The 27,829-nt window shown below is 37.1% G+C and overlaps 1 protein-coding gene across 4 annotated transcripts; it reads right to left on the bottom strand.

The window, feature by feature from the left end:
* Positions 1-1,768: 1,768 nt before the first annotated feature.
* LOC588897 (DNA-directed RNA polymerase I subunit RPA49) lies at positions 1,769-25,809 on the bottom strand. Of its 4 annotated transcripts, XR_004062011.1 has the most exons (12): positions 25,668-25,809; positions 21,974-22,095; positions 21,401-21,477; positions 20,510-20,654; positions 19,499-19,646; positions 18,625-18,705; positions 14,961-15,057; positions 14,503-14,639; positions 11,363-11,459; positions 9,655-9,777; positions 5,339-5,506; positions 3,370-3,481 (listed from the first exon to the last, which is right to left on the bottom strand). XR_004062011.1 is itself a non-coding variant. In XM_030973950.1 (11 exons), the coding sequence occupies exons 1-11, from the start codon at positions 25,714-25,716 to the stop codon at positions 3,232-3,234; spliced, it is 1,326 nt and encodes a 441-aa protein (XP_030829810.1). In that variant the 5' UTR covers positions 25,717-25,807; the 3' UTR covers positions 1,769-3,231. The 4 variants fall into 4 exon arrangements, 3 of the variants coding, with proteins under 3 accessions (XP_030829810.1, XP_030829811.1, XP_030829812.1); XM_030973950.1 differs by lacking the exon at positions 5,339-5,506 and having other exon boundaries at positions 1,769-3,481; positions 25,668-25,807; XM_030973952.1 differs by lacking the exon at positions 3,370-3,481 and having other exon boundaries at positions 3,502-5,506.
* Between the last annotated feature and the right edge of the window lie 2,020 nt (positions 25,810-27,829).

Here is a 27,829-nt window from a genome sequence, read left to right as displayed (position 1 = left end):
TTCTTTTCCTTCATTTTCTATTCACATTGATAATATATTATGAAGTGCGCTAGCTAGATGAATTCTATGGGAAATGAGTTTCAAAGGAATTGGTTCCTGAATAAAAGAAAAATCCTGCTTAGTGTTTACATTAATGTGATGCCAAAGTTATATAAGAGAAGTATACATGTATTTAAATACAATATGTCTTTCTGTATTATATATTTGTACTATGCCCTTGAAGTATAGTGTAGGAGAATAAATAAACTTTTAAGAGGTAAAGAGTGATGAGAAAAACGAAATGATTTGATTCTTTATTGGCTTGTCCTACATTCAGACCTGCTACAGAATTAATCTTACCTTTATTTTAGAGCATCCGCTCAAATGTTCCAACAGCTCAACCAAATGTCTGGTCACAGTATGTGATGAAAGAATTTCCTTTCATCTGAATATATTTAAAAAATGGTCTATCATTAGGAAGTCATTGTCATGGCTGAATTTCACAGGTGAAGCCGTGTCCTACAAAATACAGGTCAGTGGGTATCTCACAAGTTGTATCACACATGTATTTTAAATTGGCGACTCTCATGTGAAAATGCATGGCTAGCAAGGAAACTGCAAACTTGGGAGATACACGTAAAACAATTTTAAGATACATTGTACATATATTTCAAATTCACTGGCAATTTTTGAATAAGAATATCAATTATTATTTGATGGATTTCTTTCTCCTTTAATTAACCGTTTTATTTACTTACTAGTGGAAATCATCTGTGTCTGCTGGCCAAGAAAGCATTCTTTTCACCTGATTCACTAACCGGTCTACATGTTTTCTGATCAATCAGCAAATAGAGGTCATATGGACATCTTAATCCCCAAATTACTTGGGACAGGAAAAGGTTTTCGGCGGCATTCTCGATACCACTTTATTCTTCACGATGTTCCCGACTTAAATCTTTATGTTTTTGGTAACGTACTAAAGCACGAAAAGAGGGAAATTAGTTTAAGTGTAGGCCTATATTTCTGCATTTGAATGATAAAATCATCTACGGGAGATTAGTTTGTACTTAGACCCATATGCAGGGCCCACAGCTTATTTCAGAATTTGCGCCATTTCAGATCCAAGTCTCCACATCTACGTCAATGAATGGTATACTCCTCCTAAATGTACATCAATAATGATATACACTTACAAATTTGATGATAGATTAAGAGAAACGATAAAAAGAATCTATTGATGATTAATTCCTATCTATTCAGATTATCAAACTATCGCCAGCATAGCTTCATCACAGCAAAGTACACCTTAGATATTGGTTTATGGGCTGTATAAACCATTGATGCTACATCTAGTGTTCATATCATGCAGATTATGTCTTTCTGCACTAACAGCTGTAGGAGCATACACATACATTTCTTTCCCCCAACCCCTCTCTCTATTAAAAAATCTCTCTCTCTCTCGCTCACTCCTCTCTACCCCCCCCTTCCTCTCTCATTCACCCTCTCTGTCTGTGTCTCTTTTACTCCCCTCCCCTGTCTCTCTCTCTCTCTCTCTTTCATTCCTCCTACTCCCCCCCCCCCCCCCCTCTCTCTCTCTCTCTCTTCTCCTCATCATTTCCTGGTACTTTGTGAGTTACAGGCCACCCAAGGTAACAGTGCAAGATAATATATATTATCACATACAACATACAAGTACATGACTTGTGTATAAATTTCCTGGTACGTTGGCTCAGTAAATGAGCTCCAAGATTGTAATGGTCTGACATAAGACACATAAGAATGAATCAACTTTCACATTTACATCCATCAAAATCGTTTATTTGATTTTCTTCTTACATATAAGATTCTGTAATTGGTCTTGATTTTTTAACAAAATAGTGTAATGAATAAACTTTCATCCATTTTGAAGGCTGTCTAATATCCACCCCCCCCCCAATGATTATCTCCATTACTCCAAAACAGAGGGTAAATTAAATTGGGGATAGATTTCTGGAAAGGGGGGGGGGGGGGGGCAGGTAATTTTTTGTCCCAGGGTTAGATTTTCCTCAGATTCATGTTTCATTAAGCATCAAGGAAGACTCAAGCTATCTCACACACACAGAAAGTTACAGCTGTCAATCTGGATATGTGTATATAATACTGCAAAAAGTAGATTAAACAATTAATAACTTAGTTGAGTCCCCCTCCCCCCCCCCTCCCCCCTCCCCACACCCATACAGAAATAGTAATTCTTGCAAACTTGAGAGTACATGTAATCAGGACATCGTATCATGAAACCAAATCCATGACATTTATATCTTTGTCCGTGTCCTAAGGAGATGTCAGGAAGCGAACAACTCATTTTACAAAATCATGATTTTGATACTATCGGTTAAAAAATATAGTTTAGTTATTTTTACCTGATCGCTAAGAAAGCATGTGTATGTGGGTTGTCATGACCCATCAGAATTTTTCCTGAATTACCAAAAGAGATTATGAAGCTTAATTCCATTCAAACTGTTTGCAAAAAGTACAAATCTAAAAGAGTGGTAGCACAAATTATACAAACATCAATTTGCATGAAAAAATATATGTTACTAATGTTAAGAATTTACCAAATTGAGGAAACTTGAGGTTTCTTGATTCTCGTGGACGAGGGAATCAGAATTTGCAGGTAAGAGGATACCATAACTCATCTCCAATTGAAAGAAGACCCTGGTTTTATTGCTATTTAAGAAAATAATGTAAACAAGGCATTTTGTGACTCATAAGTTTTGAAATTTATTTATCAAATAATTTGTCGCTGTTTTCACGAAGTTACGGTAGTGAAAAAAAATTGCATTCACTTTGCGTTACGATTTTCCTCACTACCGTCACTTCGTGAAAATAGGGACGAATTATGTGATATAACTTTTATCAAGGTAATGCTTCATAAAAGGAAAATATCTAAAGGAATTCCTACACAAACACAGGTATTTTTTTTCCAGTTTTAATTTTTTTGCTGCCCATATAATAACTTAAACTTTAACCCACAACAAGTGGCTTGTCAGGGTTGTTCGTTTTGGCAAAGACAGTTTTATGAAACCCTTAGTGGAAATGTAGAGCAATAGCATTGTAATGTACTTGATCTTGTACTTACATAGAACTCACATATAAAGACTGTAAAAAGTATAATCCTGAACCCATTCCAAAAGAGTGTGGAGCCCTGGAGTAATGCATGATTTTAGCAGTTTACAGTATAGGTAACAACTGGTAAGAGACCCAATATGATCATCATCTCTTCTTTCCAAATCCTCGTTTCTCTACAAAGCTTGAAACCGACTTGATAGGCGTGCTCAGTTCAATGAAAACAACCTTGCGGGATTCGGTGTCTGCAGCGTCACGATCAAGATCATCATCATCATCGTCGTCGTCACTGTCATCTAGGTTTTTCTTCTTCTTCTTCTTCCTCTTCCTCTGTTTCAAGGGTGTTATCGTTTGAGAAGCAATCTTACAGCCAACGACTCGGGCATGTGTTAACAACCTAAACATAACAACAAGCAAAGTCTTAAAAGGTTATGAGCTGTTTGGTTAATCTGAATTGAAGAACACACATCAAATTAAAAATGAGCAACATACAGTAAGCCCTAAAAATAGATTATATTTAATAAAAATTTAAATACCTATAAGAAAGCAAATATCTATAAAAGCCAATATTGGGCTGAAGATGAAACTCTATCACAGATTAATACTTATCTTCTAATTACTAAAAATCAAGAGAAAGACCGCAATGTTATCAGGAGTACATCATCATTGTTGCAATGTGGAGGCAATTCTGGATCATATTACAGACTTCTAGATGAAGAGGGCTATGTCAATGTGACCCCTTTGAAAAGTGATCTTTGGATGACTCAAATGAAATAAAGCAGCACATGATAAACTAGTAAGATTAAACGAGAACTTACCGTTTGAAGTTTGATCTTTATTTTATGAATATTTAGGAGGAAGTTATTACATGAGAGATCCCGCCAAGCGCATGCGCAGTCAATATTCAAAGCTACAAATGTGGCTACTCTCAGTAGTAAGGAACTGGGAACTTACACTTAAGTTTGAAGTTTGGGTGGGTGAGGAGGGCATGTAATAACTTCCTCCTAAATATTCATAAAATAAAGATCAAACTTCAAACGGTAAGTTCTTGTTTAATCTTACTATTTTATATCATATTTCGTCGTTCGAAATTACATGAGATTTTGAAGCATAGTAGCCACATTTGGAACGACCAACACGTACGGAAAGTGAACACTGATTATGCAGATTGAATTGAATGCTTCTAATCAATGACTCACCATATTTGACAGTTATTGTAGTCTGTTCATACATGTGGCAAAACATTTCACATACAAGACGTCCATATATAAGACGTCATAATGTTGCAAAAACATTGTTTTTGCAACATTATGACAAAAAAATTGTTCGTTTCTGTATCTAGTTTATTCTAGCCATCTGGTTACTTAATCCCAGTTCTATTAAATAGACAGCTGGTCTCTTAATGCCAGTTCTATTGAAAAGCCTTCTGATGCAGTTCTTAAAGCAGTGTGCTATCTTGTAAGACTGCCTGGGTAAAGTTTCTCTTGTTTTCAAAAGGTTTCCTGTAGAACTTCCTAAACGTTTTCTCTGAAGACCATCCTGCTCGGGCTAGGATCTGGTCCATTGGAAGTGCTGCTTTGGCAGCTGCTGAAGTTGATGCTGCCTGCGTTGAATGAGCCTTATAAGCGTTTGTATCCACACCTGCTCTTTGCAAGCAGGTCTTGATTCAGCGAGATAAGGTTTGAGTTGTTACTCTATTATGAGGTCTGGTGTAACTTACAAAGAACGAGTTCTCATTCCCATGAAGTGGTCCTGTGCGCTGGACATAATGTTTCACATATTTTACAATACACAATCTTCTATCAGGTGGATATGCTTCCAATTTAAACTTAAAATTGGTATTTCCTGGTTTGCTTTGCTTCAAGTGTTCATCCAAATGAAAAACCACAAAGCCCCCTTTCAGGGTCATCTTGTTAGTCTTCAATATATGCAAGGTTTGCACTCTCTGTGCCGATACAAGAGCCATTAGCATACATACTTTGAGTGTTAAATCTCTGAGGTTTAAGGAGTTTACTGGAGACAATTTTCTTAGAAAATTGAGAACTGGACTAATATTCCATATTTCTGTATATCTAGGTAAGACAGGTCTGAGTTGAAAAACACCTCTCATCAGTCTGGTTATAAGTGGGTGAGTACTTATTGTCTGATTACTGTCAACGAGAATCAGAAAAGTGGATAAAGCGCTACGAGCTGTATTGATCGCACTGTAGCTAAGGTTCCTGTCATGAAATAAACTACTAAGGAATTCTAGTACCGTTTCCACCTCGGCTTGGAGGTAACTCGTATTCCTGCTGTGGCAAAATCTTCGCCACTGTGTGATGTAAACTTGGTACTGATTGCAGGTTGATGCTCTCCATGAAGCTGTAATGATATCCACTGTTCGTCTGCTTAGTCCCCGATTCTCAAAGTGTTGCCGCATAACCTGCAACATAAGAGGTCAATATTAGCATTAAGAGGGTGGGTGGTGTTTAACACAGGAAGGAGTAGCAAATCTTCTTGCCTTTGGATAAACAATGGCTCTCCTTCCATCATGCTAACCAACTGAGGGAACCACGTCTGAGTAGGCCAATTAGGGACCAGAAGTAACCCTCTAGCTTTATCCTCTCTGATTTTTTGCAAGCATTTGGGGATCATACAGAACGGTGGGAATGCATAGAATGCAAAAGGTTTCCAATCTAGCATAAATGTGTCAACTGCAAAAGCCCCAGGGTCTGGGTGCCAAGTGACATATTTCTCTACTTGAGCATTTAGTCTTGAGGCGAACAGGTCTATTTCTGGTACACCAAAGTGGGAAACTATTCTATCGAACACTTGTCTGTTTAGATTCCATTCTGTTCGATCATTAAATTTCCTGGATCTTTCATCTGCTATAGTATTGAGCCGACCAGGTACATGGGCTGCGGAGACCCAAATATTTCGAGAAATGCACCACTGCCAAATTTCTCTCGTCATCTTGTCACACATTGCGGACTTGCAACCTCCCATGTGATTTAAATAAGCCACTGCAGTGGTATTATGTATTCTTACCATCACATGAACGTTACGCTTATTCATGCAAAAGGATTTTATCCCCAACCCAGCGGCTAGGGTTTCCAGGAAATTTATTTCATTGTTTCTTGCCCTTTCTGCCTCAAATTCATTCCAACGACCCCCTGTTTGCTTCTGGAGGTCAGTAGCTCCCCATCCAAGGCCACTGGCATCTGTGTGCAATTCTAAGTCAGGTTTTTTCCTAACAATTGGGGAGGAGGCCATAGAAACATTGTTCATCCACCACTTTAACTCCTCTTTTGCCTCAAGGGACAACTTCCTCTTTCTGTCAAAATGACCCCTGTTTTGTCTGAGGGCTGCAATTTTGTCCCTTTCCATTGATCTATAGTATAAGGGGCCATACTCAGCCGCAGGGAAAGTTGCTATGACCTTCCCAATCACTCGTGCTACCATTCGTATTGATGGGAGGTACGTGCCCATTAATTCACGGCATAAATCTTTCACTTCTTGTGCCTTTGTTTGAGGCAATTTAACAATCATATTCTCAGTGTTAAGAATGAAGCCAAGAAAGGCTAGTTCACACGTTGGGATGAGCACTGATTTTTTAGTGTGAATGAGGAATCCTAATTCTGAGAGGATCTTGGTTGTTGCACTTACACTCTCTTTAAGCTTTTCTTTTGTTTCACCAATAATTATGGTGTCGTCCAAATATCCTATGACTGTATGACCTGCTTGTCGCAGTTCGGCAAAGACTGGCTTCAGCAATTTTGTGAACAGTCTGGGGGCTGTGCTGAGCCCATTAGGTAAGGCTGCAAATTGCCAGCGCTCACCCTGCCACATGAACCTCAAGTATTTTCTACTATTTGGGTCTACTGGAATGGAGTAATAAGCATCTTGGAGGTCGATTGATGCAAGATATAACAGTGCAGAGAAATCAAGTGCTTGGCAGTGTGGATGTTATCCATCTTAAAGTGTTGTACGTTCAGACTTTGATTAAGCTCTGATAAGTCTAAGATCATACGAGTACCCCCATCTCTCTTGGGTCTCATGAAGATGTTTGAGAGGAATTCTCCCTCTTCAAATGAGCAAGGTTCTAATACGTTTTTTGCTTGTAGAGCCAAGATTTCTTTAGTAATCTGATTTATTTCTAAAGGGCTCTTTTTGTAACCATAGAGGGGCTTATTTCTTGAGGGAACCCCTTTCGAATAATCAAATTCGATCTCATAGCCTCGCACTGCCGATAGCAGAAATAGATCTGATGTTAATTCACGCCATCTACGATAAAAATATATCAATCGACCTCCAACAGGCACATTTGAGATGCATTCTTGTTGTAATGTACATGAAGTAGAAGGAGCATTAATCTTAACATTCTCAAAATATTCATATGTGCTACTTACCTCTTTGGGTAATGGTGTAGCTATTTCCTCCTTGCTGCCTGTGGCCGCTGGAAGGATTGGGTCTGTTTCCCCATGCTCATTGTCTGGGTGTGAGGCGGAGCTCTGTATGGTCTGCCTCGTTGGGTTCGCTGGCCTAAAAAAGGCCTGTTGTAGTTCCCACTTGCGGGCCTGCTACTTGGAAAAGTTTGTGATGTGCCGGTGGCACGGTTCCATCCTTGTCTGCGGTATTGAAAAGTGCTGGACGCTTGCGTCCTGTACGGATGGTACTGGGGGCGGGGTGTACGTTGTCCACGCACCACGCCAGATGCAGCTTTTTGTTGTTCTGTAAGTTCTTTGACTCTCTTTGTTAAGTCATCGCCAAATAATGCTGACTCACTGGTGTGGCAGGTTTGCAAAGATGTGAGTACTTGGCATTTAAGTCTGGCTTAATCTGATCTTTGCGTAAGCAGTTGATTTCAAAGTTTGTGTTACACAGCAATGCCAATGCATCCTGTTGTGTCTATTGACATCCTCTTGAGGCTATCGGGGGACAGAGTTTGAATAAAAGCTGTGAGTCCCCTAGTCAAAGGCTTTTGGATTCTTTGCAGTTTCAAATCCCAGCTTCTTGTGTGCGAGGAAAGGTTTTCCCATATTGCTGCATTCACTTTGGGGCAACACAGTGGAGTACAATTGCTTGGAGGAGGGTATTTCCCTCCAGCTTCCTCCAACACATTTTCCTCTAGCTGGTGGGACATGAGGTACATGGCAGACTTTGCTAAATCATCGTGGATCGCGCCACCTATCCCAGTGGGGATAGCACATTTCTGAGCCAGGGCAGGAACTTTGTCCTCATTTTCCTGGTCTAAACCTGGTGCAACAGTTTCGTTGACATCATCATCATCATGTTCAACTTCAAGAAATCTCACGTTCGCCGCAGCTGTACAAGCTGTCGGTGGTGTATCCCCTGTGGGGCGAGTTGCAGATTGACAAGGCAAAAAATCCACCATTCTCTCCATTAAAGGGATCCGGTAACTTTGTCTCAGATTCTGAAACAAATTTCTGGATTTAGCTCATGATGCAATGATAATTATAAACCTTTAGGTCAGTCAGGAACCCCATGACTTTACAAGCCGATCGCCCGTCTGATTATCAAGATATTAATGATTGGAATTACAAATTTTGAAAACCGTTCGCCTGACGGTTTTCATAACACTACAGTCTATTGGGTAAAACGAGTATGGTAAAACCGGTCACTCAAAGACTTTTACTTTTTTGAGGCACTTCTTGATCATTTTGAAGCGCAATTTTTTTAGGGCTTCAATATTACACCATATCACAGACACTGTTGACATGTAGGGCCGTGTATCTCAGATTTAACATTGTTAAACGATCCCTTTAAGGATTCCAGTTTGTCAAGTCTTCCTCGTAAATCCGTGAAGTCCTCCTTTTCTTCAGGCTTTTTGCCCTTCTTTTTAGGCCCAGAGTTCTTAGACTCATTCGGGGCAGGCTTTGCCAAGACACTTTTGCGTTTCGTATCGGAGGATTTCACTGCCGATGAGCGCTTTGGCTCAGGCTTCTAGAGGGGCCCGCGGCGGTTTCGCCCGGTGAAGTTCCGGCTTTAGCCGTGCTCAGCGTATCGCTGGTTTTCTGCTTGGTGCTGCCTGACGGAGACGCCATCGTGTACGTGGAAATCGGAGCAAAACTTTGATATTTGATATAAAAACAGCCCAGATTCTCAAAAGTCTTCCAAAAACATGAATTGAAGTATTTTTTCGAAACCGCTGGTCCGAAAAAATGCCGAAAATTAGGTATTTTGACTGCTGAGGGAAAATTACTTTCCCGGTAAAAATCAATTGCGCGGCGAATTGACTGCGCATGCGCTTGGCGGGATCTCTCATGTAATTTCGAACGACGAAATATGATATAAAATACTATGTCTTCTTGGTAAAGGAATAAGTCAACCTGCACCCCATTCAGGATTTTAATTTAATCTGTCTTATAAATTGTCATAGCAGATACATTAATTGGCTAAAATATGGCGCAAAAAATGGTTAATCAGACAGTCCATCAATTATTTCCGTCTTTTTTGTGATATAAAAAGAAAGAAAATATTAAAACCATCTTTCATCGGCCACATATACATATAGACCATTTTAGAATAGCTTGTCTTGGAGTTGAATGGCTTGAGATAACAACTTCTTACTTTTTGACCGAGATGTTGAGATCTTTGGTGAGTGATGCAATGTCTGTGTGGAAACTATCGATGAGCTGAGCCAAGACTAGAATGTAAGATAAGAGCTTGTCCTTGCAGCTCTTAGAAAGTAGCCTGAATAGGAAGAAAGAAAAAAAAAATACATCTTCAACAAATTATCAATCTTGAATGAGCATGATTTGGTTTTAATATAGGAAAGGGAAAAGAACATCATTGTCACATTGCTAATTAAAAAGAAAAAAGTATCACAAGTGTATTTCTGTCACTTCGATGTCACATGTTGAATTGCAGCAAAAAAAATATATGGATGTGGATGGAATACGTAATTGCATTAATTACTCTATTTCCATTGCGAAAAATAAGATTAGTAATTGCAGTGCCAGCAGGAAGAACAGAGTTAATACTATGGCTACAGATGATGAGATCAAATTATTATTATTGTTATCATGAAAACAGAAGAAAAAGATCATACAGGATGTCCCTTAAGCCTAAAGGACAAGGGGTTAGGTGGAAATCCACTCCACTCCCCTCCCTGAAGTATACAGTTTCCATAGTATGAATAGAGGGAAACAGACTCTGTAACAAGCTTTCTTTACATCCTTAAAAATACCATGTCCCTTTTGCAGCCAACATCAAATTCTGTAGAACTTTGCAGGAATTATTAATATGTCATGTACCGTATGTCCTTTCTGTGAAATTTAAACGTTAGCAGTGTCCTCATATTCAAATTATGAAGGAAACCTGTTTACTTGCTAGACTTCACTGTCAGACACTGTTGAGTGACTGACTTGCTTTTTACTTCTTTGGTAATAACATACATAAAATGAGCTGTAAAGTGTATATGAGCATTTGTCTACATCAATAACCCACTTCTTGTGATGGCCAAAATTAAACTAATTGAATCTTTGCGCAGCATAAAACGTACGATTATTCGGTACCATGATCTGAAAATCAGACTATTACTTACTGGCTGTATAGCTCTTAAGTCGATTCAACAACCAATAGTCGTTATTTTCTCCAAGTTAAGTTTCATAATCAAGTGTCGCCCCACTACCAAGATCTGAGAGGTGGCACAGTGGCAGTATGCATTTCTACTTAAAGCCTATCTGCACTAGTTTGGCCAGGAGGGATTAGACCTGCCTGCATGGTCACTGACAGGTGGTTATCTCATCAAATCAGCTCTCAATTCACATAAGAACAAGGGGACACACTGTCATCCATTAGGCATTGTTTGCTACATAGAGGGCACAAGTAGCTATAAGTAGTGCAGTGGGGCTTCAAAATTGTTGGCAGGGGTGATAGTGAGCACTAAAGATTTTTTTTTTTCCCCCTCAACCACGCCCCCTTGAGTAAAAAAAAAAGAAGAGGATTCGGGGGGGGGGGGGGGGGGGGGGAAATGGCATCCAACATTCCCCCCTTTTGAGTAAGAAAAACTGGGAAAAATAGGGAAGAATAGGGAAGAATAGAGAAAATAAGGGAAATAGGGATAAAATCGGGAAGAAGAAAAAATGAAAAAATTGGGTAAAAAAAATATATAATTTTTTTTTTTTTAAATTAAAAAAAATCAGGTTTTTATCAGGCCTGTGTTGGTTTGTTTGTCTTTTTATAATTCAACTACTTTTGCCTACATTTCACTCAAGTATTTTGTTCCTTTCTACTACTAATTTAAGTAATACTGGTCAGCATATTCACTACTTACCGTTTTTCACTTTTACCATCTGGACTTGGTGTGACTTGAGTGAAGGTTTCATACAGATGAGTTTTGACGCCAGGAGGAGCACTCTTCAGACAAGTTTCTTTGAGAGGCAAGGAGAAAATGTGCTAAGATTCTTTTTCAAAATGTACAGTGAAACAGTGTATTCAAAGACCACTCAAGGGAGACAAGAAAAGTGGTCTTTATATACAGGTTCCGTTAGTACAGGGGGGTGTTTCACAAAGATCTTAAGTTGAACTTATCTCTAAGTTGGACTTAAAAATTATGGAAAGCCATTAGCATCTTTGAAAATATTTTGTAAAAGTTATTTTGAAAGGCATAAAATGTTGATTCAAATCATTCATATATTCTATCATCAAGGAGATTTAATATTCTGGATGTGGAATTTATAAAAAGTCTAAAATACTTGAATTTCTGCTTTTGAATATATTTCATTTTAAGGCTCCAATGGCTGTCCATAATTTTTAAGTCCAACTTAGTGTTAAGTTCTACTTAAGATCTTTGTGAAACACCCCCCAGGTTTCAAGAAGGACCCATTTTCAAGGGAAATGAAAAATTTGTTCTGTATATACAGGTGGGCTCTATATGAAAGTGGTCGCTAAACAAAATTTTATTAACAACAAGCTATCCTTCATTCACAATGTGGCCAGATGATGATGTGTTAACATTTCTTGCAATTTCTACCTTTCTTGTTTGGACTACAAATTGCAAGCTTAAATTTCTTTATTTGAACAATTCTGTGGTACCATATGTGTCAAGGGTAACACATGTCTTGTTTCCATATATATATATATATATATTTTTTTTTTTTTAACGATAAATATCCTGATATGACTATTTAATAATATCAGTGATACCAGAAAGTACCCTTTGTCAATGTACAGATTCAGAGATTCTCATTTTTTGATAAATAAACTGAAAAAAGTCATGTTATATGGGACACATTTCATAGTATTGCCAATTGTCTTACTATCACCATGACCATTTTAACTACCGGTACATGTATATGTGCATGGCTCAGATCAAGGGTACACTTACAAAAATGTAGATTGAACACTGGGAAATTGTTGAATTATCCAAAACCAAGAGACCCAGACACAAATTAGCATTTTTATATTAGAAAGTACCATTGGGGGAAGCTCCAAACAAGTTTTCAGCTTCATTGAGTTCAAATTAAAGATTTTAGAGCAATTTTATGATGAAAAAAGGCCTATTTTCAGCACTTTTAACGTTACATTCAAAACATGCACTAATTGGATACCATATTTTTACTAATGGGATGCAAAACTTGTGATTTTTTTAAATCTTGATGTAGAATCTATGTAATAATTAACATTTCTGTTGAGTTAATTCCTATTATTTTACTTTCTTATTCCATTTACACGTGATACAATTTTTGTGATATGTACATAACTTTGGTGTCCTGCAAATTTCAAATCTTACTAACTGAAGAATGGTGTATAAGTAATTGATTTATTTACAAGCTTGCAATGTTATAATGTTTAGTTTCACTTTATCTTTGATTTCTAATCAGATCATTTCATTCTGGGTCATGGTTTTAACAATATTCAGATTTCTGAAAATGGAAAATGTTTGGTGTCCTGCAGTTATGAACAAACCATGCAAAAGAATCTATACAAAAACTTATTGTATTCTTTCAAAATGATAATGCAATGGTGTATATAGGTAAATGAAGAGCACTGATAACATTGGATTCCCCATTTTAACTTGTATGTGTGATTTAATCAACAATGAATGGACACCGAGTTATGTACGTGATGAGTTATGTACGTACACCATGTTTTTTTTTCTTCAATAAGACCACCTATATTTAGTTATTTGTTATGGTAAGGTAGTAAACAATGTATAAGGCATACACACGTCTGATTTGGTGAGAAGAATATTACAAAATATTGCAGTTTGAGCTTTTTCATGTCATGTACATAACTAAGACACCGAGTTATGTACGGTACTACCAATCACAATTTGAAATAAATTATCATAAATTAATCAATTCATTTCTGTCAGCATGAATTGCACCCTTCTGCATTTTCATTTAAACAAACATTTATTGAATTTAAGGAACAAGAAGTTATAATTTGAATGTAAAACTACTTACTTTTGGTGTCCACAGTTATGTACGATTAAGTACAGAAATCTAACATTTCAGTCCTGAAATAGTAGTTTACAAACTATTTACACATTGCAAATTATGTTTCATTCAGGAAACACATCATTCCTTCAATTGAAGTCGATATTAGACTAATGCAAAACCATATCTGACAATAAGGCAAAGAGAAAGCATCTAGAGAATAAGATGTACTGTACATAACTCGGTGTCCATATTTGTTTTGGCCAAATTCTAATAACTAAATTGAAAAAAGTTGATATGGCAATGGTTTTAAGTTTTGTTTAGGGTATGTTTTAACATCTCATGTACTTTGTTGAGAAAAATTTGAATTATAAGAGAAATATCAGCATGAAGTGGACACCGAGTTATGTACGTAACATTTTTGATGATGTGATATTTGGCTACTGATTGCCGCTTAACGGCAATTTGTTAAGGTCTGATTTTTTAGCTATGTGTTGCATAATGTTTGCAGATTACAAAAATAATGTTGCCACAGTCTATAATTGACTTTTAAAATTCACCTCATATGTAACACTTTTATGCCCTTGATCAGAGCCCTGCACATATGGAACTACAAAATAATAAAATATCCATTGACATTCATTTCATACTTTGATCAACTAAACTGAGGGTATATTCATACTGTTGATTTATCTCATTACAAAAGTATGATACAATGTACAGGACACAATGGACTGTAAGGACACACTTCAGCTTCAATTTATCAATGGGCTAGGTTAAAGGCCCACTGTACTACTTGTAGCTACTAGCTTGCTCCCTCTATATAGAAAACAATGCCTAATTGATGATCATTGGTCCCCCATGATCCTCTTTTTCTTATGTTAACTGAGAGATGAGTTGATGAGATAACCACCTGTCCAGTGACCTTGGATGGTGGTCTAATCCCTCATATAAACTAGTACAGATAAGCTTTAAGCTGGGCTGAACTTTGGCCCGTTTCAAGAATATTGGCTTAGGAACAAGAGAGACTCACTGAGTTCTTTTGGTTTGGCAACATGCAGCTGCATGAGGAAGGTGATGAAGATTAGATTGGTTGCCTGGGTAACGCATCTCTCAGTTTCTGGTTCTCGTGACAAAGCAGGCAGATGGTCCAACACATACTGGGGGAACCTGTGCAAAGAAAGAAAAACATGTGATGTTCAAATTAAACTGCTAGGATATATTTTCCTCAAAATACAATGCTCTGTTTATCACAATAGATCAATTATATTGTCTTAGAATAAATGCACTGCTGGCTCTGTACAGAATTTATGAAACATAATTAACATAATATCATACTGATGCTTGTTCAGTATAAATCTCCATTGTATCAACAGGAGAGTCGCTTACAAAGTCTTGAGATGTAATAGATATTTAATATAAAAATTGGATATCGTACACTCATTTCTTGTTCAAAATTACAAATTGATAACACTACACACTTATCCTTACTTCTTAGTCTTCTTCCATTCATCTGCTTGTGTTTTAACACCTAGTAACAGCTCTTCTGTCTGGACTTGCAGTGCTTTTTTATGTCTAGCTGATATGACTGTGAAATATGTCAAGGAAAAACTAAAACTTTCTCTATGCATACATTTGTTTAAAGACCTCGTCTTGTCACTACATGCAAACAGAAATTGGAGAATCAAAGAGATAGAAAGAGAAAGATGCAATGAGAGAGACAAGTAGAAATACAAAAAAAATGAGTAACATTGACAAAGTTAGGCAGATAATGGAAGAGAGAGAGAACCAAAAACTAGAGGATATCAAGTGAAAACAAACATGTGAAACAACTAGCATCCAGTTGCAGAGTATGTCATCTTTTAACATTTTACCAAGTTACAGGCTCATTAAGTAAAGATCAGTATTTTGGTTGGTTTGTCATTCTTAATGTTCAATGATTATGACATAAAATACAGTTGCAAATCTTAAAAAGATGAATTGTATTATTTTTAGTGTGTAGATGTCACAGATATCATAATGAAATAATTTGACTATTCTCATTAAACAGTTCCCCCTTGACTAATATGAGATAATTCTAGCTGGACTCTAAGATAAGATCTTTCTAGATGGACTCCCTAGAAAGTGTCTGTTATACTGTTCTAAATCAACTCCTTTTCAATAGGTTATTCACAAATCATTGGTAGTTCAACCGGTTGGGTTATTATTATAGTATTAATGACTGCTTTGAGAGAAATAGTTGTTTTTATACGCTCAAGGGAAGGTTACAATTGTGCTATTGCCCGAGGCGTGCCGAGGGCAATAGCACAATTGTAACCTTCCCGAGAGCGTATAAAAAACAACTATTTCTCGAATATCAAAGCAGTCATTAATACTTTTATATACTGAAGAGTCAACTTACCAATCAACTGGTAGAACAGGTACTCAGAACAGGAACTCAGAACTCCGTAGAAAATAACTCAACTGTAGAACCGTAGAAAATAACTCAACCGTAGAACCGTAGAAAATAAACCGTAGAACCGTAGAAAATAACTCAACCGTAGAACCGTAGAAAATAACTCAACCGTAGAACCGTAGAAAATAACTCAACCGTAGAAAATAACTCTATTTGTTCAAAATGTTTACCGTACAATTGTGAAAATTATACGTGGGGGCTTGCACCTGCTGACTAGTGGCTACATGGCTACTTGTGGTGATGTTGCATGTGCGTGGGAAGTTCTCTGGGTTATTTGTGATCTCATTGAAAATGTCATTTAGTTCCCGCAGTTCCTGGCTTTCACTACGCTGACCACCAGTAGATGTTGATGACGATGGTACTGATTTCGGATCAACAGCTGCCGCGATACCATGACCTAGGTCTATGTTTGATGAGGATGGTACTGATTTCGGATCAACGGCTGCCGCGATAGCATGACTCATGTTTTCTTTGGCTGTACTGCTGGTCATAGCATAGTGTTTCAGACTGGTCTCCGCCTTGTGTCCGGAGACACTCATTATTTCTCTGTCTCTGAACCCAGCATTTTGTAGGGTACTGATGCTGGTTGCCCTAAGGCAATGGTTGGTGTAAGCCTTGGTACCTGCACGAGATGAAATTGTTTTCATCTTGTCTCCGATGCTGTTTTTCCCTAGGGGTGCATTACAGTACCATTGATCAAAAGAAGATGGATTGGATTTGAACTCACGCTTGGCCTGTGCACGTGCATTTGCCGGTCTCTGCCAAAAACTCTTACATTGTGGATTCAATTTATCTTTGTAGCGTAAGAAGGAGGCAACAGGACATCGTGGACCATTAGTTGGAATCATGACACCACCTTGGCTTTTCTCTAGTTTATCTGCCCTGTTGTTTTTTGTGAGTGTATCTTTCAGAGTTATGGAGCATTTTCCCCCTTCATCACAAATGTCAAAGCTGTCAAGTGTCATTTCACGCAAATTCTCTCTACCCCGATTGCAAAAGTACAACATTACATCCATAAATACCTTGTCCTGAAGACCCACAGGATCATCCAAATCAAGAGAACCTTGGATTTTTTCCATGTCTTCTGCTGAGATAGCTGGTTTGTGAGTTACAACTCCCTTTCCTTCCTGTTTAAGCATTGCTGAAAAACACTTAAAAACTCTCGTCGAGTTGGAAAAATCTTCATGCTTGATGATATCTATCTTATTACAGTTGAGGAAATGACGCTGAAGTCCGAATCTAATAGCTAACATTGACTTCTTCATGTAATAACTTCCGTTCTTCCGTCTGGCACCAGCGTAAAACTTTTGCAGTACATTGTCCAGCTCCGAATTTGAAAGCTTGTTTACGCTATCGAGGTCTGTCTTGATAACTTGCAGGAAGTCTTCGAATATTTTCATGGAGCATTTAACGGAATTTTTCGTGTTCTTGCTGTCAGCAGAATCAATCAAGTCTCTCATTTGATCATCATCAAGAAGCTGAAATCTTGGGAGCGTTTCTATTAATTCCGCCATTTTGGCCTAGTAGTACAGTCGGTCGTCTGCGCTGCACTCGATCACGATCACTGGCACAACAATGATACAAATTCACAAGGGAGTCGGGCTAACTCGCCCCACGGGACATCTCGCCCCAGCGAGATATCCCGACATGATTTATCGATCGAGAGATACCAGTAGTCTGCTAATTAACGGCCAGGACGAAAGAATGTGAACAAATATCAGCCATATCGTCTAAAATGTACAATGAGCACAAACATATACACATTGGTATCTCTCGATCGATGAATCGTGTCGGAACATTTCGACCCAGTCTTTGATGCTGGGGCGAGATGTCTCGTGGGGCGAGTTAGCTGCTAGTTGTATTACAAAATTGGTAAAATGTAGCGACCATTTCTTCGCACACATATGGTATCCTCCATCGCTCAAACCATTTTTTAACATGTAAACCTATGGGGTAACCATGGAGACTGAACTATTTTTTTAATAACCATGGTTATTAAAAATATTGAAATGTTTTATGCATGGTTACCGAGAATTTCACAGGAACAGTTGAAGTTTATGAATGCAATTTCGACCAATCAGATGGCTGGATTACTTAAGTGAGGTATATAATACTGATTGTAGAGCATTTGAAATCACCCGTGCTTCAAACTGAATCACTATAACCATCGGGTTAATGTGAAAAGGTGGTTACTCTCCTCTATCAAACGTCATATGTGAAAAATGAAGTGTTTTCTGATGACATGTAGCTTGCATCTATGAAATAGGAGAGGGACAGTAGTATGCAGGCTTCGGTTATCCACCTGGAATGCATTCAAACCCCTTGATCTTTGGTTTGACGGACAAGACAAATAACTATTTTGCAGACCTGGGGGCTGTTTCACAAAGTCTAAGCTTGACTTTAAGTTGGACTTAACTATGGCAGGCCGTTCATGCCACTGTTTGCTCTCACCATTTACTGGCATTGGTCTCTCAAGGGACGTACAAATTATGGTCATAAATCTACATAATTTACATTTTTTGATAAAGTATTATTGAAGGAAAAAATATTCTCTAAAGATCATTATGATGAGAGCAAACAGTGGCATGAATGGCCTGCCATAGTTAAGTCCAACTTAAAGTTGATCTTAGTCTTTGTGAAACAGTCCCCTGTATGAATATAATTGGCAGACATGGTAGTGTCCATGTTTTGAAAGGATACTATCTTCTAGCTTGTAGACACCTTGAGGTCTCTTTGCTGATCTGTCACACGGTGGCAGCAAACTGGTATCCATCTCAAAGTCTAGAAGAAAATGAGAAGATGACCCAAGACATAACAAAGATTATCCAAAACATCATGTTATATTTGCATACAAGAATAGTTTGTGTAACTTGCATTTGAAGAGTTGGTCCTGTATAAACTTGCCTTCAAAGAATTCTTTGTGTAATCTGTATTCAGAGAATTGTATGCATTGAGACATGCACAGTATTGCACAATTACCGATTGAGCCAGTAACTACAATCTATGTGTCATCAATAAAGTTAACAATAATAATGATGTCGATAATAATTATACTACTGAAAATGGTAATCGATAATAATAATAATAATAAAAATAATAATAATAATAATTTATTTATTTATCATCATTTTAAGATTTACTATGGAATAATCAATGATATTAAATAATTTAGCTTCATATTTTGTAAAATGGAATCTGATATTACCTCTATTGAACCACCATATATACCGTGGCTTACATATATATTACCTCATTTATTATGTATGTTTATCATATGTGTATGTTTATCACTGTCCTGTAATATTTAATTTATATATTTGTATTGTAATACTCTGTAACCAGTGGAAACCAAATTTCCTGAAAAGGACAATAAATTATTATACTTATTAGACACATGTTATGGAAATCGTTACAATAAATGTGCCAGGTATGACAACAACAAAAAAAGGATTTTAATGACAAGAATAAAAAGTCACCAATCATTGGCATTAGTCATAGATGTCTGCCGACACCACATGATCATATCAAGTCAGTTAGTGAACTGGAAAGGAGTGAGGAGGGTGCTGACTCTTACCTAGAGGAAGTGATGGTGTATTAGCAGCATGGGTAAGAGCCTTTGCAGCCGATGTTTCCAAGGCTTCTGTTCCAACCTTGTTCTTTAGACGAGATTCCATAGCCCTCTGTTTCCTGGAACTCCCAAAGGCTTCGGTCAGTCTGTCTTTCTGTAATAAACAAGAATGGGGGGGGGGGGGCAGAAGATGAGTTATGGCACAAACTGAGACTATTTTTCTTATTTCTTTTTCTCTTCTAAAAACAAGTATTTCTTGTTTCAATTTGTATTTACACATTAAAAAAGCAATAAGAATAATTGCTCATGAGAACGATCCATTCATTTTTTTTTCAGTCAAAAAGCCTTTCTTAAAATATCTAAATGACGGTGGTTGAAATGGCATAAAGCACTTAACAGGCCTTTTCAGAAATGACACTAAAATGTCTTTAAGGAAATTATTAGTAAAACGTAAATAATGAAAATACCATGTAAAATTTAAAACATTTGAACAAGTCAATGAATGTTAGCTGAAGATGATAAAAAGGCAGCTGTGCAGTATAAAGGCTCCTTGTTTTCTAATGCACAGATGTTATAAGATATAAAACACGCTACACTTGCGTCCTCTTTTCAATTTCAATTTGAGGTTTATTAAAAACATGTGTCGCAGCCCAATGGCTAAATTGGTCATGTGTACAATTTGAAGACTCATTGCATATTTCAAACATAGAATAATTCACTGTAGAATGTCATATGTGAATAAATCTTAAGAGCAATAGATTTGCATCCTGTAACACAGCTACATGTGATAGTTGTAAATAGATCAAGACCAAAATAAAGCATGAACTACAGCAAACTAGATTTGTCTGCTTGCTTCCATCATTTTTCACTTCTACCTTCTCTTTCTTGTATCCATTCTTTTTCTATTATTTTTTCTTTTAGTTTTCTTTTCCCCTAAGTTTCTCTTTCCTGTTCACCTTGCTGTCGTCCTTAGATTTTACTTACTCTAAATAATGATCTACGTGTAAATGTTTTTACCTTTTCAGCTAATGATAAATCCTTGGCTTCATCAATTTGATCTTCTTTCTCCACTTTCTTTCCAAGCCATGGATGCAGCTCTAATAGTTGAGCATTGTAGACTTTCATCTTTCCTGTCTTCTTGTCAAACACCCCCACCATGTACCTGAAAATAAACAGTGACATTATAAACATGAACTCTATATGCAGGGGTGATGGTGAGCACTAAAATATATTTTTCCAGAGCCCATTTTGACCAGGGTTAAGTATGTGAAAGATAATTTTGTTTCTTTCTTCTACAACCTTATCTTATGTTATTCTTTGGTACTTCTTTCTCTAACCTTTTCTTATGTTATCATTTGTTTCTTTCTTCTATAACCTTTCATTAGGTTATCCTTTGTTTCTTACTTCTATAACCTTTCATTATGTTATCCTTTGTTTCTTCCGTCTATAACCTTTCATCATGTTATTCTATGATTTCCTTCTATAATTTTCTGTTTCTATATTTCTTATGTTATTATTTGTTAATCCATCATTCACCTTCTCTTCTATCTTTCAACTATGTGTTCTTTATAATTTTCTTTTTCTGTCTCTCCTTATCAAGTTCTTTGTTTTTTCTTCTATCATCTCTTATGTTATTGTGTGTTGTTACCATTCCTGCACCACTATGAGACCGAATAAGAATGAACCGCCCATTTGCATTTTGGCAATGAACTGCCACCTTACCATCTCGTTACGTTCTTTCAGGATAAACAGAAAAAAGATACATATTAGGCCAAAACTTTGGTACTACAGGACAGGCTGTCCGATGCTTTAGTCAGGACAGATACATGAAAGACATTACGCTCATCAATAACAACACTATTTGAGTTATCGCATGACACTCATAATCTAGATGGAGTGTATACCTACTTGCACATCGAGTTAGCTTTGGAAGCTTGGTCACCATAATTTTGACCTACATACTGCATGGAGTCAGCTTCTGCAACCTACATGTAACAGGGGGAAAAAAGGAAACAAATATATCACAATGATGAATTGCAATTCCTTATCTAACTTTCAGAACAAATATCATGAAATTCTCTTCCACCATATGTTATTGAGGTCATCTATCAATAAATAAAACTCATTTAAAGAAAAAAAATAGTATTTTGTTTGTGTGATCTTGTTGAGGTATTTATCTTAATGTCATTTGACCCTGAAGCATCATTAAATGACATTCATACAAACAAAACTATATACATGTACTAAATAAAGTGGACATCACTTTATCTAAAACCAAAGTTCAAGATTGAAACAGTATGATATAAAGGATTCAACATAAAAATATGAATAAAATTCAAGAACAGAATCTGAACTGAAATACAAGCTGACACAATTTGTGGCTTCTTGGAAATCAAATATGTGATCAGTTCATCACAACATTTACTCCATTGTATATTTCTAAAGTTTGTCTTTAAATAATAGATCGCATTCATGACTGACCAATGTTCTTCGTAGATTCTTCCGCTTGTCATCTGTGTCAGAGCTTCTTAGGAGGGTGAATGAAGGACTCTGTCTCCATGTACCATCTGAATTTCTCTGAAGCCTTCCATGAGAGAACTTGGCTGTGAAGATACAAATCACCAATGGAAAGAGGAACATCAAATGACCTATAGACAAAATTTTCTCTAGAATTGGGTGTGAAACTTTGAAAATATTGACAAAAATGTGGCAAATTTTGCGGTCATTTGTGTCCGTTCCGAAAAACATACTCACTTACCGATAAGGGTCTGGAAATATTCATTTTGAGAGCAGATCTCCTCAAAATTGTAAGTAATAAAGTGGTACCGACTGATTGTATGATATTTTGCCTTGCAAATTATGAAATTACCTTATTTTTGATGGCCCTCATTTTTTAATAAATCAACTGTTAACCCCTGTGCGTGAAGTTAGGTTTTGATCGGATATTGAATTTTAGATCGCGATATTTCCGAAATGTTTTGACGATAAATTTCTAGTTGAACCAATTTGTAGTTAAAAAACTTTGCCATCCATTTGGTAACAATTGAACTACATAAATTTGTGTAAAATGTGAGAATTCATAGATCGAATATCACATTTTCTAATATGTTAAAAAATGTCAGCGAACTTTGGTCACCCTTCTACTAGTATTATTAATAATGATCTAACTTTACGCACAAGCGCGCCCGGCCGCCCGCCCGCACCCCTTCGTCGGGTAGTCGGTACTGTAACTACATGCAATTGTATCGTAATTAATTGTGCAGCGTTTTTGCCGTAGAACCTGTCAGAAAGTGTATACTCTTTTTAAGGAAAAATACTCCAAAAGAGATAAGATTTTTAAGAACATTGACACGGAACAGTAAAGGTTTAATTAAGAAACATAACTTTCTAACCATTATTTGAACAATAGACTCTAGATCTAGACTCTAGGGGGCCGTTTCTCGAAACCAACTCCATGACAGTCATATCTTTGTCGGCGACCTACGGAGAGATGTCATGAAGCGGATAAACCGTTTCACAAAGCCATGACAGACATGATATCGATATATCGCGATACTAGCAGCTCAAGAACATAGTCTTTGTCACGATCCATTTGATTTATCAAGAATAACCCAAAACAAGTTTTGGGGCTAAAATTGTTCAAAAAGACATATATACATATAAATTCTCCTAAAATAAATAATAAATAGTGTCATTATCATATTTACATCATCAAACGATTTGCATATTTCTGTAAAGATTCTTAAATTGAAGAAAAACCGGTGAGTGTTTTTTTTTCGACAGTCGAATCAAAAGTTAGTTGAAGGATACCGTAATGTGATAGTTTATCAATACATACTTTTTTGTTTATTGTGAAGAGGAATTTTAGGCAAAATGTCTTTTCTCAGCCAGTTTTTAATCCAGAGTCTCATAAATACTCGTTTATATAATTGATTTGATATTGAAAATATAATTTGGAAGAAGTAATTAGAGAGGGAATAATAATGCACATAGGCCCCAAAGGTATGACGGTATCCTAAGAAAAGACTATGGATCGACTATGGAAAACGGTGTGTAACATTCTTACCTCTCTTATTTATATGATATAGCTTAATGATTTGTGATGTAATGTTTATATTCAGCTTTTTAAAGTTTCTGTATAATTTGTATTCTCATTTTTGTACATTTGCATTTCGCATCCCAGAGAATTACGTACCGAACTCGTCTATATTTTTCTCAAAATGATAGTGAAACTAATCGTCCATTTCGCGGCCCATGGAATGGCAACAAACTGACTTGTGATGGCGCTTTACAGCAATTAAAAAGATATGACAGGTTCGGAGCAGTGACAACTCGCTTGTCGCGGAAGTTGTCGCTCATCTTGGCAAAGACGGCTTCGTGAAACACTTAGCTGACAAGTTGCGTGACAGTGGCGAGATGTCGTTGATCTTGTAGTTATGACGGTTTCGAGAAACGGCCCCTAGATGAAGATTTAGTTGATTTTTTGGGCGCTAGTGTAGTTCGGTATCCATTTTTTTTAGCAGTTTTATATCCATTCTTAGCAACGGAATTTTAGCCCAATTTTTTACCAATTTTAATCATAATCATATAGGGTAGAGTGTCCAGTATTCGGTCACTTAAGGGGAAATCGCAAATATTTAGAATTCTTACCTCTTTTATTTGGCAATCTACCCATCAAAGAAAAGAAATTTATTCCTCTAACAGGATTTATAGTCACTTAAAATATAGAATAATGATACTGTAAGCAAAATACTTCCGAAAGAAGATGGAGCATTTTTCTGCCCAGAATTTGGTCGCGCCGAATAGAATTCGGTCACGAGATTTGTGCATGGTATCTCTGTTGCCAAGGAGCGAAACGCATTTGCGCACTATTTTCACACAATTGGGCGATAAAGCACTGAATGTCAATGCGTTGACCGAATACTGGCCGAACGATACCGCATGGCAAGGGTATTGTATAAATACCTCTTGCACATCGGTAAGTGCGTCATTTGCAAATTCGCTGCGATGGAGTGAACACGGAAGTGATTCTCTTCACACACATACTAAGTTCATTGCGACAGCACACGTAGTTGTTTCGCAATAGACTTCTGCATATGGCTATGCATGTTGGCGCATGTGCTAAGACTAAGAGAACACGGAAGTGCAGAAAGTTGTGCAACATTGACCAATTTCGAGCTAAGTTGGAGATCTTTCCGGGGCCCTAAATCTGATTTCATTTTGAGTATTAAGAAAGAAAAGTTGTTCAGCTGCCTGATTTGTGCAAGTTTCGTGGCTCATAAATTATTTTTTAACTTGTTACAGCTGTTGAAACGGCTGTATGACCGAATACTGGGAATGGACTGAATACTGGGCGCGCTACCCTATTGCATTTTCCACCATGAATTTGGATCACATTCGACATCGGGAAACCTTCGTTTAGGGCTTCGATGTCTATGTTGTCGCTCAGTACCATCTCTACGCTGTAGTCCTGCACCTCAAACTGAAGCTATCAGTACAAAATGCACACTTCTCGTATGGTTTATGGTATCGCGCATACGAGAAGTCTGCATAATTTTGGACCAAGGTGCAGAACTACAGCGTAGAGACGGTACTGAGCGACGACATACATGTAGACATCGAAGCCCTAAACGAAGGTTTCCCGATGTCGAATGTGATCCAAATGCAGGTTGAAAATGCAATAGACAATCTATATGATTATGATTAAAATTAGTAAAAAATTGTGCTAAAACTCATGGATAGGTCTAGATCTAACAGTTAGACTAGGTCTAGATTAAACTGCTAAAAAAATGGATACGGAACTAGATCTAGATCTAGGACTAGGTCTACACAGTACACTAGCGCCATTTTTTGTATGTTTTAGTAGGGTATCTCTCGCCGCCGGAGTTACAGGTCACAAATAGATACGAAACTACATTAGCGGCTAAATCACAACGTCAACGACAATCAATGCAACGTTCTGTGGATTGTCATCATGTGGTCACGTCGCGTCATGCGTCTGTCAATGGATTGGCTATTGCGAAAACTGGTCACGAATACTAACGAACGGGACTACAATAAACCAATGGCAATGGTTCGGCAACGGACAGCTTTCGTGGGTTATTCTAAAGTTAAGTCCACTCATTTTTTTAAAACTAAGAACCGTTTCAGGAGAAAACAATGGAAGGTAACATACCTAAGGTGAGCCTCTCTTGATCACATGAAATGAAGGAACATGTGGCCATATCTTCCAAAAATTATGAATTGAGCCTTGACTTGAGGTTGATGATCCTGTTGGTGAGATTTAGATGGCGCTCTTCAATTATAAGCTCGGAGGACATACTGTGTATGATCGAATCTCTTTGTATAAGCTAGCTAGCTAGAGCTAGACTAAGATTTTCTGCGCCACAAACTTTCACGATTGGATCCCTTATATCAAATCTTTTGATTTCTGTGTCAGTTCGTTTTTTTCTTTCGTAATCGAATATCCGGTTCCAGTCGAGGGTTTACCTGCTTTTCAGCAACGTGCAAAGGGAATTCATATTTACTTCCTGGGTTTACTTATCATTAATATTCATAATGCATTACTGTCCTTTTCACATTTAGTTTCTTTTCCATTTTCTTTTTTAATTTAACACTTTCTTTCTTTCCTTTTTTTTATCACTCATATAAATCGTTTTGTTAACTATAAGTAAATCAATACAATTCTGTATTTAGTCATATTCAAAAGCGTCGAAAAATTTGAGGATTTAGTATTTAAATACCTGTTTGGTGGACGGTGACCATAGTTCGCGCGTGACCTAAATCTAAAAAAATCGGGAAGATTTCGAAAATCTGATGTCAAAACTAATGATCGGCAAATTTGGCAGTCTTTTGCTTCCGTTCCGAATATGAACTTACCCAAAAGGGTGTGCTGTCCGCATATGGACATCTTCAGAATTGTATGTTAAAATTGGTACCAATTGATTGATATTTTGCCTGTATCGTACATATTTTATTGATCGGGTTTTTTTATTATCATTTTTTTTTTTTGGGGGGGGGGGGGGGGGGGTAAAATTCCCTGTATACTCCCGTGCACGGATATTAAGTTCTCTTTCAATGAATTTTGGCGTGAACTGCACGCAGCGCATTCCGATCCGACATCGGTAATTACGTTCACTGTATTTTTTTTCCTTTTTTACTTTAGCAAATGTCTGGGCTTACCCTACGCCAGTGTTCGCTCTTTAATCGGTGTCAATCAGAGTGAACAGTATTTCTTTCTCTTTTGTAACATCAGGCTAACATCAATTCAAAAGCTTCTATCCCACCTATGTCGGTCTTCTATTTCTCTCTCTTTCACTCTCTCTGTTTCTCTCACTGTATCTTCTTCTTGCACACACACACATACACCCACACCAACACCCACCAACACACCCACACGCATACAACCCATACCCTTATTTTTTTCTCTCTTTCTCTCTCTCTCTCATATACTTAATACTCCCTCCATCTCTTTATTTCAACCAACTCATTTGAACATTACATCCTTTGTTAAAAAAAGACATTCTGAAGAGCAGGATTAGTCATCCTATCTTAAGGTGTGCTCTCTTCCAGTGGCTCAGCTTCGTTTTCCGTTCAGCATTCATTCTCATCTCACCGAGTCTCTCATGTTTTCATACCAGAAGAACTGGACATCACAATAGTTTTAAGCATTCAACGTTTACTATTTATTCTTTTAAATTATGCTAACACGCAATGCATGCAAGAATCACGATCCATTATTGACGGATGAAAAATATTCAAATATTGCCCTGCTATTACAGTTATGACATAGGTATATACAGGATACAGTTCCATTTATAGAAATATTATACGTAAAGTCCAAGTTATGTCAAGTACAATTAGTGGCAGTATAACCTATTGTAACAGTAACATTATGATTCAGGCAATATGACCCCAAATGATGTAGAAGATTATTGATATGTTTGTTTATCTCACCTTTGCAACATGCGACTAGGCAAGCATGAAGGCAACTTTCTACTAGAAAAAGTGTATGTTCATAGATTTAATATGCAACGTTAACCAGTTTTAAAATATAAAATCCTCTTTTGATCGGTTTATCATGAACATTTTCAGAAAGGTGACAGAATAGGTATTCAAAATTCACATAAGACGACGAAGATAATATGGATCCATGCAGTATTTACATGAGATTGCCAAAATAATTACGTTCTTTTTATTACTGAATCACATAATGTAATGATAATAAAAATGATGACATAAATTTATTTCTAAAACATGATTATGATGATGATGAATATAATATACATGTCCACAAGCTTCAGACAAAATGTTGCAGTCGGCCGTTTAATTGGGCCA

This window comes from Strongylocentrotus purpuratus, unplaced genomic scaffold, assembly GCF_000002235.5.
Source record: "Strongylocentrotus purpuratus isolate Spur 01 unplaced genomic scaffold, Spur_5.0 spur5_scaffold_7, whole genome shotgun sequence".
Lineage (NCBI taxonomy): Eukaryota > Metazoa > Echinodermata > Echinoidea > Camarodonta > Strongylocentrotidae > Strongylocentrotus > Strongylocentrotus purpuratus.
This window is presented reverse-complemented; position numbering and strand designations above follow the sequence as displayed.